Source organism: Nicotiana attenuata, unplaced genomic scaffold, assembly GCF_001879085.1.
Source record: "Nicotiana attenuata strain UT unplaced genomic scaffold, NIATTr2, whole genome shotgun sequence".
Classification (NCBI taxonomy): Eukaryota; Viridiplantae; Streptophyta; class Magnoliopsida; order Solanales; family Solanaceae; genus Nicotiana; species Nicotiana attenuata.
The window spans coordinates 598,355-617,880 of record NW_017670421.1 but is presented as its reverse complement, the minus strand read 5'-3'; the positions used below and the strand labels follow the sequence as shown (position 1 = coordinate 617,880).

General features: G+C 36.3%; 1 protein-coding gene across 1 annotated transcript; it reads right to left on the bottom strand.

Annotated features, from left to right (window-relative positions):
- Positions 1–465: 465 nt before the first annotated feature.
- On the bottom strand, positions 466–19,156 carry LOC109239190. The gene is made up of 16 exons (XM_019405713.1): positions 18,734–19,156; positions 16,185–16,859; positions 15,266–15,472; positions 14,845–15,153; positions 11,878–11,987; positions 9,592–10,782; positions 8,493–8,634; positions 8,251–8,419; positions 7,944–8,107; positions 7,021–7,106; positions 6,112–6,211; positions 5,049–5,110; positions 1,774–1,813; positions 1,606–1,677; positions 1,156–1,409; positions 466–1,057 (listed from the first exon to the last, which is right to left on the bottom strand). Exons 1-15 carry the CDS (start codon positions 18,905–18,907, stop codon positions 1,188–1,190), a joined length of 3,723 nt encoding a protein of 1,240 aa, XP_019261258.1. The 5' UTR covers positions 18,908–19,156; the 3' UTR covers positions 466–1,057; positions 1,156–1,187.
- Between the last annotated feature and the right edge of the window lie 370 nt (positions 19,157–19,526).

Below are 19,526 nucleotides of genomic sequence, written 5' to 3'. Positions count from 1 at the left end.
TGTTGTTAGTGTAAACAGCATTTGCGACTCTTGGACACTAACAAAGTGGAAACAGTAATTAACTTATGGGACAACCCCATGGGATAATTATGTATTATTCCTCTAAAATAATACATCAATTGGGGTATTAACTTATATACCATAATTAGCTATACAAGCTTCAATATACAAACCAATACCAAAACTTATACCATACTTATATCTCTTACCCTCAAACCACCCGAGCACTTAAAGTTACATAAATGATTAAAAGGATGGAAAAGAAATGGGAGACACTATTGCACAAACTGAGAAGTTTTTAACTTGTATTTTTTTATTTTCTCATTTTTTTCTCTATTGATGACTCGTTTGACTATTTGCATCTTGTATAATTGACGTTTCTATTGATATCGACAAAGCACAATGCACTTAGCCTAGTTTGGAAAATATGGAAAGGAAAGAAGAGATAACAGTACAAGAATAACAAGAGGACAAGTGTCCCTTCATAAAGTGAGGCAAATTATGTTTCCGTGGACTGTATTCTTGCAAAGAGTGATCCCATACTAAAAACTCAAACAGGAAAACCAACTTCTTTACTCATAATATATACAACATAAACTGAAAGAAGTTACCATTACAATTCAACCGAGTTATCAACAAAGGCTAAATTCCACTTGTGCTACATACAGCATACAATATGTATGACATGCCAAACTTTTAAACTCATTGAAACATAAACGACATCCTATAATGTGACAACCCAAAGGTCGCAAGTCTGTGTGTCAAGATAGAGAGCCAGATTATCCGCCTGAAATAGATTACCGCTTTCAAGGATCTTATATAGAAATGCACGACATTTAATGTATCTGTGCTTGTTGGGTATGTGCGAGCCTTTGAACAGAATGTACCCACGAAATGTCAAGGTGCTATTGCTCATGAAAAATCTGACCTCGTGATCATATCCAAGCTCCTGAAACAAAATACTCTCCTTCTGCATATAGTCTCCTTGAAAGGGGGGCACATTCCCAGCCCACTAAGTGAAACCAGTGGTTTCTTGGTCACGACATCTAAACCTCTTCTGAAAGGGATCAATGGAAGAAGTCAAAATATGTAATAACTTGGGTGGAATAGGTAGTTCATTTCCTTCCTTTAGAGTCGTACTTGAAAATTTCTTACCTCATTCTAGTCAGCAGTCAATTCTTGGTATTTTAGACGAGAAAGACCTTGTGTCCCATCTGTTTACCAATAACCTCTGAGTAATGGTCGTTATAATTCAGACGCTCCCAGAAACATGACAGGCCGAATTCTCCATGTCTGGGCGACTTAAGATAACACAGATACAACTCTTTGATGTTCTCAGAAAATGTTTTCCTTATGTGAAGCACCTGCAAACAGCAATAATATTTTGTATTTGGTTTATTATCTCCAGTCTCTTAGAGGATGTTAAATGCAACTTTTTTCCGAGGTAGGTTGATTTATTTTCTGACATGCCATTCCCCCAGACCCACAGAATGAGAACTTGAACTTGGAGATGCACAACAAAATAATCAAAGTATGCATGCAAGGCATGAGTGCTGTTGCTGTACTAGAACCTTGGAAAACTCACAATCAAGGACTAAGTATTACCCCTTCAAGTTGACTTCTCAAATATATTTGATAACAATCTGTAAAAAGTTCTCTAAACCAACAAAATGCCTCCTGAACACATAAACATGTAGATGTTAACAATCACCTGTGAAAATGTCTCCACTCAGACAAGATCGAAAATCCACGCAGATTAGCAAGATGCGTTTATAATGCTGGCAATATGTTGAGTTCCTCAGACAGGAAGCATCTGTAAAGGTTCATATTGAAAACATTAGACACGCTCATCAAACAGAAAGTCAAAATTTCTGAGTCATCAACGACAAAACCAAAGCAAAGATAGGGACTTTGCCTAGACAAGATAGGTCACAGGTCACAAGATCCTTAACTCTTAAGGGTCTAAATTCTATGAGAAGTGGAAAGCCTCAATTAGTAGGGATTATAGGGATTCCACTTTAGCTTTATGACCAGGGAAACTTAACCCTAAGGACAGGTGGGAGAGGCGGGGGAGGGGGGTGACATAGAAGTTCCAATATTGAATCTTCATCTAAATGATATCAGGTAACTGGAACATTATGAGCAAAGGAAAAGCATTATATAAACACAAATGCTAGGAAAAGTGAATCATACAGGCTCTAGTATCCTTCTAAAGCAGAAAGAACATATTTACCTGCTTCAAGGCACTCTAGAGGGATAAAGGACAAAATATGACATCGAAGTCTTTAAGGACTCAAACAAGATATAATAGACTAACACAGAAATTACTTCGCGCACATCTAATCCAATCATAACAGGTTCAATTTCCCTTAAGACAAAGAGACTCTGGTTCCATAGGGAAGTGTAAACCGAAACAGACACCATGGAAACCCAAACCTCACATCCCCTTCTTGTTAAGTTGTCAATTAATAAAGATATGCAGATAGTTTGCAACTGTTATGAAAATGAATCTTGGGTTTAACTTAATTCCAAAAGCTAGCTCATGAGGTAAGGCTTGCCAAAGAATATATAAGGAGATAACAGCTCATTCTCTCAACGAATGTGGAAGACTTAAACCCCCCTGCACGCCTAGGACTGAATATCTGATTCACGAACAATATAACATAATGGCCCAACATTAGGTAAACTGGGAATAGGGATGGTTTTGCTCTGATTTATGTTAAAAAAAGACTTTAGCCCTTAAAAATCTAAAAGCCAGCTCATGAGGTGAAGACTTCTCAAGACAACATAAGAAGACAATAGCTCATTCTTTCAATCAATGTGGGACACTTAATAGAAACTAATGCATTGAGACCCACACCCATATCTAAAATAGTAGCATGTCTCTGGGAAGTAATTACTTATGCACATTTTTTTAACATTACATGCAAAAGATCAAGTAGGATGTTGAGTAGGATGACGATGGACTTCATCAAAAGATGCCTTTTTGGCAACCCCCTCATGAAAGCAGTGAAAGAATCCTTCCGCTCTATTAAGGGTCATTTCATTCTAATTCTAAATAATTTGTTTGTTAAAGCAAATTAGAGGTTCTCTGAAACTAGAGGCTATCTACATCTAGCACTAATGTTTCTTGTTATTCATCTAGATAGTTTCAAAATCTATCCAGAATGTATGCCTGCATTCCTACCCATAAGTCTTCATTTGAAGGTGCAAATCATTTGGTCATATAGGAGAGTTGCCAACAAATAGTCACTGGCATACACTCTAAAATACCATAATTCAGTTTTCAAGAAAACTACTTCCCACATTCCAACAATTTTGGCTTTTATCCGATATAGAAATGTCAAACTCAGTTTTGATCCGTCATTTTTGCAAACTAAAATGGAAAACCATACAAGTACATAAAAGTTAGTATTATCATTCTAAAGATTTATAATTTCCAAATACTACACATCTATGTCAAATTAACATGTCACAACAGACAAGTTTTGGGACAGAAGTAGAGTAGTAGTCAATTTTGCCAACAATTTGTCAACTTATCTTTATCAGCAGATCTACTTTCCTTTTCATTTCCCACCTTTTAATATAGCATTACAATTTAATGCTCATTAAATTGGAACAATTGGATGAAAAAATGTTACAACTATTAAGCTAGATAAGTGCAGTAGCTTATTTGTCCTGCTGCTGGTAGAGTACAATAAGTTTTCTGTAGAAGATAAGAGACAATAGATCATAAGAAACCATTTAGTGCTGTTCAGTACCAGAAGAGCTTTTTTGTTTTCTCCATTTATAGTTCAACTATATGGAAAAAGAAAACTCCAATTTCCTATAACGAATAAGTGGAAAAATAAAAAAGAGCTGTCAAGTTTTTCATACTAAAGTACAAGAATACAAGATGTGATACACTTATCCTTCCTTTTCATCCTTATTATACAAAGAAGTGGAGAACTACAAACAGATTCAGTGTCGCAACCAACTACGGAGTCAAACGAAATGTTCCCACTCTAAGAGCCCGTTTGGCCATGAATTTTTTCTCACTTTTTTCGGAAAAATTTTACTTTTTTCAAAATCGGTGTTTTGGCCATAAAATTTCAAATTTTCACTTGAAGATGAATTTTGGAATTTTTCGAAAATTTGAAAAACTCCAAAAAACTATTTTTCAAAATTCACTCAGATCACTCACAAAAATTCAAAAAAATCCAAAATTATATTCATGTCCAAACACAACTCTAATTTTCAAGTACCATTTTCACTTAAAAGAAAATTTCACCTTTTTTCAGAATTTACAATTCTTATGTCCAAACACCCACTAAATATCATCTTTCTTACTCACCATCACAAATGTCTCCTTCCGTCTCTCCACCATCCCTCCCCCTCATGCACACGTAGACAACATCAAAGATTCTCCAGGTGACTGCTGATTGTCACTTACACTTAGGGGTGGCAAAATGGTTAAAAGAAAGCAATTAACCACTCATATTATCAATTTAAAAATGGGTTGGATAATGAACTTTTTTAAAACGGGTCAAATATGGATAAGAACCATATTATCCATTTAGAAAATGGATAACCAATGGGTCTAACTTTTACATTTGTAAAGCCTCAAATTGGGGGTTCCTCAAGTTAGGGAGACTAAGAATTCTCCCAAAAGTAATCATATGTAAGAAGTCATGGATCTGCCGGTTAACCCGTTTTTTATCCATATTAAATATGGGTCGGGTCGGATAATTTATCCATTTTTCCATTACCCGTTCTCGACCCAAACCGTACTTACACTGGTCACATAATCATACACCCTCCTGCACTACTCAACCACAGATCGTATTCACCTTTTCCCACTAGCTTAAAACTGAGGCAAAATGACAAGATCCACAGCTGCAACAACTTGTTGACTAAATCCCAAAATATTGCACTATATAAAATTACACACAAAAGTATCTCTCTTTGAATATTGTTCATAACCGTTCTTTTCTTTTTTTGTGTGTGTGTATCAGAGAGAGAGAAAGAGGGGGGGGTACGAAAAAAGTGGCCATGTGAGCTGATCTTACATGTGTATGGAGTCATCCAGGTATGCCATATGTGCAGAATGCAGATCCATCATATCTTTGACCTGATGACGAAAGAATGGCATCACAAGTATGGAGTAAAATCTCGAAAAATTTCAGAATGACAAGAATCTAATAACTAAAAATTAAAAAATATTTTTTAAATCTTTTTTGGATAATTTGAAATTACTCTTAACCCATTAAGCGCTTAAAAACCTGTTTGAGCCAGACACAACAGAAAATACACCAATGAAGAAAATAAAAAGCAGAACAATATTTCTGTAGAAAGAGATAATATAGTTTGCATTGCTTAACAATAAAAACGAGAATAATTTGACACTTCTGTCTGGTAAGTTTTGAATGAGAGTGACCCATTCATAGAACATGTGAGGGAAGCCTGTTTGCAGGAATTGGTCAATATGTTCATTTAATTGCTAAGTTAACCTACCAAAAGATAACTCCAAGCCTTCAAGAGTCCATCGATGCTACATCTCAAAATTAATATTTATTATTGACCAACACCATGCTGAAGAAACTGGCTCAAGTAGCAAAATCCTATAAGCGAGATTACAGTATCTAGTGTTGGTCCCTCCTCACCCCCATCCCCAAACCAAAAAGTAAGTTAAAAATTTCCACAAAAATACAGATAATTTATAACCAAAAGGACAACAGCAAATATTTATTGAATTTCGACAGCTTATTAACTCATCCAAATAGGTTCACATCTTAGCCATTAAAAGCATAGGATATAAGAGGGTCTATCGGAAATAGCCTCTCTACCTACCCAAGGTAGGGGTAAGGTCTATGTGAACACTACCCTCTACAAACCCCACTTGTGGGATTATACTGGGTATGTTGTTGTTACTGTTGTTGTTGTTGTTTTTGCTGTTGATATAAGAGCTTGGAAGTTGGAACCATTCTAAAACAACATTATATAAAGCATATTGTACGCTACTGAAATGCACAAGATTAAGACTAGTAAGAGGCTGATAATCACAAACCAAACAGCAAATAAAGGGGGAAAAGGTGAAATTCATTAAAACCCAGATCAGAAGGTGCTCCAAACCTTATCCTTAAGAGAATGCATGAACCTGCACCAGGACACATGAGATAGTTGTGATTGTACATATTGCTGCAACGTACATACAAAATGATTAAGCTGGTGCCTGGAATGAAATTCAGTACCACGTAAGTAAAACAGCAGAAAGTAACAGACTCTAACCACAAAAGTAATGAAACGACTCAGCACATATAGCATATATGATTGAGTAGAAAATCATGGGATAAGCTTATGTTAGAGATAAGAGAAGAGATTGAAGAATGGTGATGTCTACGGGCTTTTATAGATGGTTTACACTTAACACATTTACTTTCTTCCAACATCACTAATATATTTTATATACAACTATAATATTCAAACTCACAGCTAAGTCGCAGACCCTCCAAGCGTCATGTCATACCAACTTGCTTCGGTTAGACTGTCTCGCCACAATGCTCAACAAGTTACTTCGGGTCGTAGATATAGGTCTTAGGTCCATTTTCATTGTGACTAAAAAACATTTCATTTACATTTAGCATCAATGTGATTATGACCCAACAAGTGTTTAAGCGCAACACGAAATAGCGCACAGTTGCTTTGCTTTGCGTTTCCAAGATAACCAAGAAATGCACGGTGTGGCAGCGTGCTTCTTAGGTTTCTATCAGAAGGAACTCTATAGCAAGATCTGAAATATCTCAACTTTGAACAAGCTCGGAAAAAGCTAGCATCATTCTGCATATATGATTGCACACAACCTCTTAATAAAAATACCCATAAAAGAGCAAGCAACATCATACAGAAAAACATGTCATACACAAAAGCATAATATCTTGTGATTATTCCTTTCACATAGAGTTACCAGACATGCCTTGGGTCAAATGACATCAAGTTAGCCAGAAAGAAAGAAGACAACAATAATTAAAACGTAAAAAGGACCTTGTTTCAATTAAGATGGACAGTTGCTTTGGTTCTGCATTGCCAAACGCAAAATGTTGATTCTTCTTGTCCAATTGAGAGAGATCCTGTTCACAAGGACAACATATCAGAATTATTAGGTGACTTAAAGCATCACTTATGTAAAATAATTTGGTTGATCCAACTGTCAAAACTACAGCTGTGATTATCCTGTGCAGTGTAATCATTTTATTTTATTTTATTTGGTTTTGGGAGGATTTAATGTAAATATGCACCCTCAGTTTATTGTTTCATTTTATCAGCATGATAGGGAAGGGGTAAGATATAAGAGAAACTTCCTAAAATACTTCTCCACCTTAGTTGAAGCCCTTCAAAATCAAATGCAGTCAAACACTAACTAAACTGCGATGGCGGCCACTAGAAAGAGTTCACAAAACTAAGGAAAAATAAGTCATATTAAATGGTATTGGATTGCGGTGACTGAACCACGATTTCCAATACTTAACAACTATACCGCAAAACAATTAAGCCCACTCTTCATTCCTTCATACAATATAGATTCAGTTACTAACCTGTAGGTTCCATAAATCAATGCCTTCACAAGGCATTTGACAACAAATTAACACATGGATATCCCTGTTCTCAACCTGTATAGGCTAATGAAAAGAAATGAAATAGGGCTTTCCATGGTCACACAAGGGGTAATTTCAATGTTAGGTAACCCGTAACTGCTTCTTTGGTCAATCCCAAGCAGGCTGGAACTTGCTTTAACTTCAACGAACTAGGTGTATACAAGTTCTCAGAGTAAATATACAGAGACAGGGAATACGCAAAGAAAAGAAAATGAGAAGGGTTGAGCAAAGACATAGAAACATAAAATCCACGCATTACATATATATACATGATGAATTTAATAAACTATGGGACCAATATCAAATCAGTACCTTTAATGAGCGCCATATATCACTTAAAGAGAAAGCAGCAAGCTTGACTTGTATCAGAAAACTAAAGATGTCCGAGTACATTTTTAGTGCGCCAGGAGACAATATGATGCTGAGTGGCCAATCTACTCGATAACCCAAACCCAAACAATCAAAGGAGTGGATTCCTGCCAAGAGTAATATAGTTCTAAAAGCTGAACCAAAAATGCCTGTAGAAGACAATGCACCATATATACAGATGCAGAGAAACAAATGGACAGAGAAAAGGTAAAACGTAAGGGTCCCCTTCACAAAAAGATGTTTGCCATACCATAAAATGTTCCTCTACCAGAAACTGAGATGTTTGTCATACTCCCTTTCACATAGACAAATAAACGATCCTTATAAGGGTCTCCTTCACAAGAAGATCTCTGAACTGACAACTCAAGAATGCCCTGAATTTCTGATATTCTCTTTTCTGCCTCTACGGTGTACCATTTCTGTTTCAAGAAAATTACACAAATCAAGAAAAGGAAAGTAAAAAACAAACTATAAAGTGGGAGAAGAACATACATGATGCTGAAGAGAGCTGACAAACAGATGTGCCCAATCTGCTAATTCCATAAAATGGTACCTCCTTAGAGCCAGCAAATGTTCATGCAAACTAAAACCTTTATCAAGTAATTGTATAGTCAACTTGCTCAAGTATTTGTATCTAGCAATGTCAAGGAAAAAATGAGAGGCCATATAAGAATGCCTTTGCCTGCTCCCCAACAGGTAAGGGTTACTTAAAGAACATTGTGATGATGGTGATTAATAACAAATAAAAGTTTAAGCAAAACAATCATTTCTTTTATATATATATATATATATATATATATATATATATATATGAAAAAACAATCATTTCTTTTCGAATAACACTCTTCTTAAAATTAGAGAAAGAAATGAAAATATCACTTTCGCAGATATAAACTAGCTGAAGAAAGTATCAAGTTGAGGATTTAAGGAGAACATAAGAGAACTATGGCCCGCCGAGGAACAATGGATCTAAAACACAGTTTACAGATGTCAAAGTGGGCAAGACAATGGTCACTATTCAAAACTTGGAGAAGGAAATTGGTTCTAGAGGACTATGGCCCACCAAGGAACATCAGCCCTGCAACTCGAATACTTCACTGACCTTGAACTACCCGATTTTTCATGAAAACCCATCATCTGAGACTGCATAAATCAGGTATGTCTAAAATAATTCCAACTTCAAAATCCTTGAATACTCATATTTTATCAAGCATCATGTCAACTACATAGATGATCATCCCTTATTGAATAATATTTTAGCACTACAGGTCACAGGAATATCAACATTTGAGGTACTAGAAGCATGAGCATCTCTACCTCTTTCGTTAATATTTAACTTCATAATGGGGGCACTTGAGTCAGCGGCCGGCGCCCGACAGCGTCTTGACACATCCAATTTTTGGGCTATCTTGATTTTAATCTTCTTTGCTAAATAGTCAGAAAAATGTAAATGAAATTCTTTCCTCGTCATGAATGGGGAGAAAAGTTGGACGCCACAGTAGTAAAGCATAAACAAACAAGGGAAAATAAAGACAGTTTACTGCAAGTGTTGATAAGCTGCATTTCATGCATCTAGAATATATAAGGATACTGAAGCAAAATCTCCTCCAACAGGCACTTTTTGATAATATGATCCAGTGGCATCTCAAGGACTGTCACCAACCTAGTCTTCGGATATCTAGCAGTTGTACTGGCAATCTTGCTAGAATTAGCAAGCAGTCTCTCCCAACCACTCCCACCAGCAGCATTTTGCAATGATGAGATTTTTTGAATGTGAGCCTCGGAACCTACAGGGGAACAAGTATGAGACAGCTCTGCCTTTTTCTCCAAGTTCTTATCAGAGTGATCTTTTAAGTTATGTTGACGACTAGTAAGAACAGCAGCAGTAGCTGCTGTACCAGTCAAAACAGAAACCCCAGCTCCTAACTGATCTCTAGAATTGGCAGCAAACTTTTCTATATAAAACTCGCAAGGATCTCTTATAGATGTGAAATTAAAAAAAGGAAAAGATTGCCTAGAATCTCTTGAGCACATTTGTTCAGGCTCCCTCTTTGGGTTAACAAGAGAACTTCTAGCCAAAATTGGGTTCATGCTTAGAAAGTCGGAGTTATGCTTCAGCTTCCATGATGGCAAACTTGTTGAACTTAAAAAAGTACAAGCTCTATATGGATGCTGATCCTTTTCATAAGCCTCAGGCAATGAAGGATTTCGAGGTAGAACTGAACCACTAGAATCTACATTGTCAGGCAACTGGACACCAAATTTACAACTGCCTACTTCCGGCTCGATCTCAACTTCATGCGACCATGTACTCTGAGAGCTCCTCCTATCAATATTCAGAAGATTTCCTGGAAAGCAATCAGACAGCCAGCAAGTATTGTGGCAACTATTAGTAATTCGGTTATCAAGATCCTGCAGCGTACTTTGTTCCCCACTTCTATAGGGCAGAGAACTGTCACATGCAGCTCTTTCAGTGTTACTAACATCCGTGGAAGATATTTCCATCCTTCTACTTGATTTACACGAAACATATTCTGCAGAGCATGAAATCTCATCTTGCGGAAACGTCTGCTTCTGCAAAAGACCATCATCAATAAAACTTAAAGCAGATATATAATCTGGCTCCAACACCACATCAGTGCCAGGTGTGTTGCTCGGCAGGTCAAAATCACTTTGCTCCTCTGAGTTTTCTTCTGATGAAGCTTCAGATGACTGCAGGAGATCTTCCGTACCAGAAAAATCATCGTCTGTACTAATCTCAGCTTCTATGGTGTCGTGAACCCTAAAATTCAGATACGATACTCTTTAGTAACAGAGGAAGGACTTATACAAAAATCAAAAAGTTACTGACAAAATGATCAAATCTGCCTTAAGAATGAGTGGAAAGAAAATACTCAGCTATGCAGCTCTAGCAACTCAACTAAGAGTTCAGTGAATCCATTCAATGTAAAAGAGTCCGGGTATCCAATCCAAAACTTAGGGCAATGCATTGACTAGTCCAACACTTTTATAAACCCTTAGATGCCCCTAATATACCTGTTGTGGATATTATATGACTCAACAGCCTCTTTTATGTGCAATATAATTTTAGGGTTAATACGTGCACTTTAATGTAGACTTAAGTGTATTAGAAAGGTCTTTCTAAAGGTTGCTCAATACCATGCCAAAGAATTTGAACACACCAATGCAAAATCATAAAGCAATGGGTGGAGCATCCCCAAACCTTTATAGACCTCTTTTGACCAATGTGGGATTGTATATAATCAACACCCTGTTGAATCGTGTGAACCATTTCATCTGAGGTTCAAAATGTTAACAAAACAATACTTTTATTTATTTATTTTAGGTCTTCAACACACTCCCTCTTGTGCAGCCGAGATTCTTTATCATGGGCCAAGCAAGTGGAAGTTTTCTTTTTAATGAAAGAGTGAGGTGAGACTCGAAAGCAGGACCTATGCTTACTTCAATACCATGTTGAATTGGTAAACTGTCTCACCTAAAAGCTTAAATTATTGAAGAGTGGATATTTCATTTGTTTATATCTTCTACATCACACATCCTTGGGATGCGGCCCTTCCCCGGACCTTGCGTGAACGCGGGATGCTTCGTACACCGGGCTTCCCTTTTTTTTCTACATTTCTAACTTCAGATCGTGCAATTTTTGCTCCCTATAGACAGAAACCAAGAACTATGGAGAAAGAATGATGGATAGATAGTAGATAAATAATTTTTAAACAATTAGGTTATAGACAAACAGTCCTGGAAGGAAGCACAATCAAATTAGATTATAGACACAACAATCCTGGATGGATGCACAATCAAATGAGCCAGCACATGGGGACATGCACAATGAAGCGTATAAAGTGGGTACACTTACAAAGTTTGACCTCTGGTATCATTTGAATATGCATCCAAGTTGTCACTAGTTGAAAACAAAACAGGAGAGGTCAAGTTCCTTGCATGGTTTGCATACCTAGGTTGCATGACCTGGAGAGATATTTGGGAAATAGAAAATCTTATGGAACACATGAAGTTAAGAGAAAAGATTAGCCTCGTTTTACTTCTATAATAAATAAATGGTGAGAGGCTAGAATTACTGTGAAAAAAGCTGGTTTAGTTGTCTAGATTACTTGTTGCATCATAAAAATATCCGACAATTTTGTTCAACAACACATGTATTAAACTCTTATTAGGTACTCTACATATGCAGGAATAGAGCCTTTAAAAGTTAACTTCTGGAATGTGTAATCAAAATTAATATATTTGCTTGATATTGAAAGACAAAGAGGGGAGAAGAAACGAAAAACAGAGAATATGCCAGGTAAAGGACAGTACTATATATAAGACATGGTTACAAACCATCAAAGACAAACTTTTTTGTCATTTATTTCATTTTTCACATATTATTACATTGGAAAAGGATACATGAGAAAAAGGAAAAGTGACACTTCTATTGAGGGATTGTCAAGACCTTTTACTGGACAAATTAAATTCTCTAATGTTCACTTTTTTCCATCCATGGTAGCAGGACTTGGAAAATCATCTACAGGTGGAAAACTATATGAAACAATGGATGATTTAGATCAAAAACAAGAAAGGGAGAGAGGAAAAGAAACCATGCAGAACAAAAAAAAGTAAAGAAGACAAGAAGAATGGAAAGGAGCATCAAATTTTAGTTTGGCGTTTGATCTAAAGAAAAAAGGAACAAACTGGTATTCCCTTGACTTTAATACATTTATATGCATTTTTAAGTTCATAATATCAAAGGTCAGTTTTGGCATCACAGATTTCGCCAAAGAAGGTTTCTTTTCCTTTCATTTATACCTGAAAGGAACGAGAGTTTTTGTCAATTTTCATATTAACTGCCCTTGCTCTCCCCCAAAAATTCATCCAAACTAAGGGGGAAAAAAGAACTTGTTCCCTACTATTCTAGAGTAAAAACATGTCATTATAGAGAATGATTTAAGACCAGAAAAAAGGAAAAAAAATTAAATTCCATCACATTGCTGTTAGAAGATGATAAAAGATCAAGAACTCAAGATTTTATGACATCAAGAAAGCCAGTGTTCCTTTTCATGAAGTGAAAGTTGTGTACATAAAACTCCAGAACAGGTTGAGTCCAATATCTCTCTTTTACCGGAACCTATCTCTTTCTTTATATTCAACCTCGCTGAACGAATCTCGACTTGAACTCATCAAGCAATGAACAAATAAAATATAGCAAACTAATGCCAAACTGTTAGCTTGCACTTTTTGTTGATAATTGATATTCCAAAAGTGTCTTAGAAACACGTATCAGATGTACTTTGCAACACTTTATGGTAGAAAGAACAACTAGAACCCAGTATCAATGGGTATATCAATATCACTGAAAAAGACCACAATCTGAGCATTTAAACAAAAAGACTTCCACATCATTCAGGCCTCTGATGTCCACATTTTTCAAGGCAACAGGCAGGTTTAGAAAGAATCAAATAAGTTGGACCAGGATAGAATATCTAACACGTCTTTTAAAATTATCACCATCTTGTAGTGGAGAAGAGAAAAACTTCAATTTATTTTAGACAAGATTTATCACCTGCTGTTGGCATTTTTAACTTCAATATCTAAATTTATTCATATTTTCTCCCTAATTTAAACAGATTCCATACTTCAACTAGAACCCAGTATCAATGGGTATATCAGAATCATTGAAAAAGACCACAATCTGAACTTTTAAACAAAAAAACTTCCACATCATGTCAGGCCTCTGATGTCCACATTTTCCAAGACAGCAGGCAGGTTTAGAAAGAATTAAATAAGTTGGACCAGGTTAGAATATCTAACACGTCTTTTAAAATAATCACCATCATGTAGTGGAGAAGAGAAAAACTTAATTTATTTTAGACAAGATTCATCACCTGCTGTTGGCTTTTTTTTTTACTTCAATATCTTAATTTATCCATATTCTTCTCCCTAATTTAAACAGAATTCATACTTCAAAAATACTAGTGCAGTATTTTCAGGAGGCAAAAGAACTCTTCCTTGAAACTTTTTACTGATATCTAGGCATTACCAAAAGTAAAGCAGCTATCCAGACTATGTTTAACATCCCTGCAAAGAATTAAGTACGAGATTATTCAATCTCAGTGGAATCTCCAATATATAACGAGATAAACCAGAACAACTGCAGGAACTACCTCGAGTCAGAAGTGAAACGCAGAAGTAAAAGTTGGTGTTCCCACATCGTATATTGTTGAAGTGTGTAACCATCTCATCTAAAAGCTTAAGTTGTTAGAGAGAAAATACTTTTAGTTACTTAATTATGCCTCAACACGCCCACTCATGTGCGGACCTGATTCTTTTTCATGGACCAAACACGTGGATTCTTTTTTAAAAATGGGTGGCAGGGAAACTCGAACCCAGGGCCTCTGCATGCTCTCATACCATGTTGAGGTATGTCACCATCTTATCGAAAAGTTTAAGACGTTAGAGAGAGCACAAAAATAATTACTTAATCATGTCTCAGCAGATATATCGGAAACAGCTTCTCTACCTTCACAAGATAGGGCTAAGGTCTGCGTAAACACCACCTTCCCCAGACCCCACTTGTGGGATTTACAATGGATTTTTTTTTTTTTTGTTATCTCTCAGAAGATATCAAATTAGAGATTCTTTAACAGGATAAACAATCAGACAGAAATCATAGCTTCTAATAGATAAACCAGCACAAGCAATTAGCCAAGATTCAACATACCTTGTTATCCTAGAAAGAAAGAAAAAAGCCACAGATCCTACAGCTGTAGAGGAAAGCAAAAGATATATAAGAAAGATGATACTGGAACAGTGGCCTCTGAAAAATTACCTCCCGAAATCTGAATTCCATCTTAGTGAAAACATTGTCAACTTTCTCCAGCATCCTTTGGTAATAACTGTTTCTTGAAACCACCATTGTCTCAATAGTTCCTTTCTCAAATAACAAGGACGATCTGAAGCTTGGGAATTCGCTTGAAAACCCATTGATGCCAGGAAGGAGTTCTTCATGAATACCGTTAAATGGTCCAAAAGTATCACAGAACTCAAGTAACTTTGTTATTATTTGAAGCTGTTGACCTGCTCGGAAAAGGGGCAGCAAACAGTCCTCCAGAAACAAAGGTAAAACTCCCTGTCGCACCTGATATATTGAGTAGCAGATGATAAAAACAGACTCCAAAGTTGACACAATAAGCATATCAGCATTGGAAAAATTAAAACTCCAAATTCTAGGCAATGACAGACAGCATTACCCTAACACTTGCTAATGGGAAGTCATTAGAGATTCCAGTGTTACCCGGCTCATGATCAGGTTGCTCTTTCACAATTTCCACGATGAACTCTTTAAAAGGATCAGCAATTCTACCTTCAAAAATCCATGCTCTAATAAATCCACAGTACGGTTCCCATGAACGTAGAAACAGGAACTTCAGGAGAGCACAATGGGCTGGATCAGCCATCTAGCCAAAAAAAACCCAAGGAATGATACCAATAATAAGCAAAAGAGACACCTTATTTAATATCTTATACAAAAAGTTCAGATCCATAAAATCTCACACCTTGTTTCACCCAAAATGTAACTTTTTCCACAATGGTGAATGGAACAATACTTAGCACCACACATTATTGTAACAGCCAAAAATAGTGAGTGCACCATTCGGACAATATCGACATCGCAGTTAAATACCTTAAGTTACATATTTTCCATTAAGAATGCAGGCTATTTCTTTCCTACTTACAAAAATCTCTTAGCAGAATCAGATTAACCATTTTGGATATTTCAGTAGCATTTTCAGGTGGTAATGTAAATTTAGGCACAAAATAGGAAACAGGTTTACTCTAGCCTCGATGAAGTATATGGATATGTGTCCTTCTGCACACATTATTACATCGCTCTTTTCTCACATATCTACTAATAACCGGCTGCTTTCCTCCTCAGATATAGAAAGGAAAGAAATATGTAGCACATAATCCATGAAGCATTTACACCAAGATGATAATCAAATACCATGTGTGACTTGCTAAACGTGCACAATGTCATTCTTCATGAATCGGCAAAGTACCAGATCAAGCACATACAGTTGAATGAGCAAAAGAATATCAGGAATCCAATTTTAAGAATGTCAAAGTGTAGAACAGCCACTAAATGAACTGCTTCTATACGATGCTAACCTTTAGTTGTGTGTACAAGAAAGTGAGCAGAGCACCACTTCTGGGGAAATTATTAAACTCTAAAAACGCTTTGGCACTTATTTCTTCAAGAGATAATTCAGAATATCTAAGAACTAGATCACTCATATTGCAGATATTACCAAGCACATCCAGCTGAGTTCTTAGTCCTGCAGAGTGCAGATAAGCCTCTAGCAATGTAATTTCGCCATGCCCAACACTAGTAAAACAGCCTCCGCCCTTGGACTTCAAGCAACGCCTAAAATTGACAGAAGCATATAGTGTATTTAGGGCGGAGGTATACCCATCTAAGATTTTCGCCACAGAAACTGCGAAAGCCTGATTAACAAGTGTATGATTGCTCATTCGACGTCCCACACCATCATTAGCATCATACTTTTGAACTTCATCCTCATCTGAATTCCCATCTAGAGTTAAACATGTAAAATGATCGACAAATTTGTGAAGGAGGAAAATGATGCAACCAAAACGCCCAATAGATTTGAGTAGATTTCCCAAAGCAAGGGTGCTTGAAGTCCGTGTCAACAAGCTTGGGATATGATGGAAGGATCTATCAGCTGAATCAAAACAAAATAAAGCAGAAAGCTTTTGGATAGATATCAGAGCTGATTCTACACCTTGCAGAGCATCCAATGTCAGTCTCACCAAGCTAGACTCCTGAAAGGATGAATGAAGAATAATAGGTAAAGTGTCTTTTCATTTTCCAGAATTTAGAAGGAAGAAAAAACTCTTAGTTCATTCATCATAAAATGGTAATATCACAAGAGATGAAGTCATAAAGATAATGAAACTTTCTATCTTGTCACAAGAAAAAGAGAAGGTTCAGCCTTGAGTATCTAAGAAAACAATAGAACCTCAAAGAACATGACCAACAAAACATGACCCAGCAAGAATCAAGCATAGAGCAGTATCATAGGTTGTATATTATGCACTCAAACTGGTAATTTCCATTCCCACTTCCTCGTTTAATGAACAACAACAAAAGGTGAATTGCACTAGAAAGTAGAAACCCGAAAAATATTCAAAAGCCGCACTTAACTAGTAAACAGTAAATATGCAATTAAAACATTTATCAATTACAGCCATTGCAACTTTAGAACTTAGGAAAATCCAAACTACAGGAGGAAACAAATTTCGCATTTCCATTTGGTGCCATATCACAAAAGGTTCGCAAATCTCCCCTTAACTTTGGCTTCAAATTAATTGAAATAACAATAGACATAGCAAATAAAAAATTTGTAAGTGAAATGTGACTCCCCATTTCTCAGTTATCAGGTCCCATAGAACAGTGATGAGACCACCAATTCATATGAAAGAACTTTTGACCCTTTAAAGTCCATCACATCCACAAGATGAGTGCAAGAAATGCGGATGTTAAGATGGATGTGTACTAAGATTCGACAAAATCAGATGATAACATCTGATAGAATGTGTAAGTAGCACACACATGGAATAAAATGAATGAAGGTCACTTGAGATGTTTCGATCATGTCCTACGTAAGCCTCCAAATGCAATGATTAGTATATGAGAAAACCAAAAAAATCACATGGAATGATGTTATTTCAAAGTTTTATATTCCTTCGAGATCCATGCAAATTTAGGGGAAGAAGCCAAAGACTCCTATAGGCGACACTTACTAGTTGAGATTAAGGCTTAGTCATTATGTTAGTATACATTACACCTAGTGTTCATGGGAGCGCTTTTAACTTTTTAGATTTATATGTCGGTAAGAATTCTAGAGAACCTCGAGAACTCGAAAATAGTAGTGTGGACTTATATGCCGAGACCAACTAGCCTGGGATTGAGGCACAACTGAGCTGTTATTTCCCATGTAGTGTGGACTTACATGGGAAATTTGTTCGTACTTTTTCTATTTAAGTGAGTCATGTAGCAGTGACATGTCACTCTAGATTTGCTTGAAAAGTTAAGGTACAGAAGAACTAACGTATTTGTGGTTTTATTGCAACTGTCCATAAATTAGAGTCCGGACATCTCTCGTACGCCTCAGTAAATCCACAGTACCTGTTTCCATACATTAGCAAATGTACAAAATAACTGTCAAAATTCTTAGACAAATGGGAATAAATCACCTAGCTTTTGTTGCCTCTGCTAGGATTGAACCCTAGTCTCATAGTCTCGTTTCTTATTTCCAGCTTCATTGAGCCCTATGCCAAGCAGTGCCAACTTCCTAATAGTGTAACGGTCTTCACTAAGACATAAGCACAAAACAATCCTCATCTGTTGTACACTAGGCAATTAACATTGCCGCTTTGATTTCTCATCGAATTAACAGAAAAAAAAATTAAAATTTTCCACTAGAATCAAAGTGCTCCTTACGAAAACAGCGAAAGAAGCACATAATTCAATCAAAAATGAGGAAAAATGTAAAAAATTTCAAAGAACGTGTCCAAACAAAAATAAATGCTATAGCAATACATAAGTAATAAAACAACACTCCACCAGCTATACATCACGGAATTAATATATACGTTGCCTATATGCAAATGTCATAGATGAAAAGGGTTCTTACAGAAACGGCGGAAGTGGAGTATTGAACATGGGAAGACCGATTAGTGTTAGCGGAATCGGAAGAAGAAATGCGGCCGCTTTCTGAATGAATTGATTCCCAAGGTCTGGGTGGAACATACGGATCTTCCAACTTCAATTTCTCAAATAACGATGCCATATTGGTATCCTCTGCCATTGGATTAAAAATTGAAGTTCAGTCAACTCTGATTTTCCTAGGGTTTTCTGGGAAGAGAAATGGGGATTGGTAAAGTTTGAAATATTTGAAATTAGTGGGTGTTTAAAACTAGTAATACTACTCTACTGTGTTTGTTCTAGTGGCTCTGTGTAGAAATTAGAAAGAGGGCGAAGAGTATTGAGGAAGAAAGAGAAGGGAAAGAAAGTTTTGTAGTTGAGACCTTTTCCCTCCAATTTTGACGATATTTACTGGGAAAACATATATAACTTGGAAATTTTAGGTAGTTTTTCGATTGGAATCATGATGATTTTTTATTCTTCATTGAAATTTGAAATATTATTAAGAAACAATTACACTGTATATCACCTAACCTAGTTCTATAACCATAAAGAGCCCATATTTTGGGATTCTACATGCTGAGGCCCATATTGTATATATCTTGAAATAAAAGTTTCAATGTTTAACCTAAACAATCTTCACTCATCTCTTCTACATTTTCTCCTCTTCTTCTCTCCACTCCAGTGGCCACCTCTCCTAAGTTTATTGTGCAGTCAAGATTTTGATATCCAAACCAAAAATTAGGTTGAGGGAGTTAGAAGCTTTTCAGATCTGAAAATTT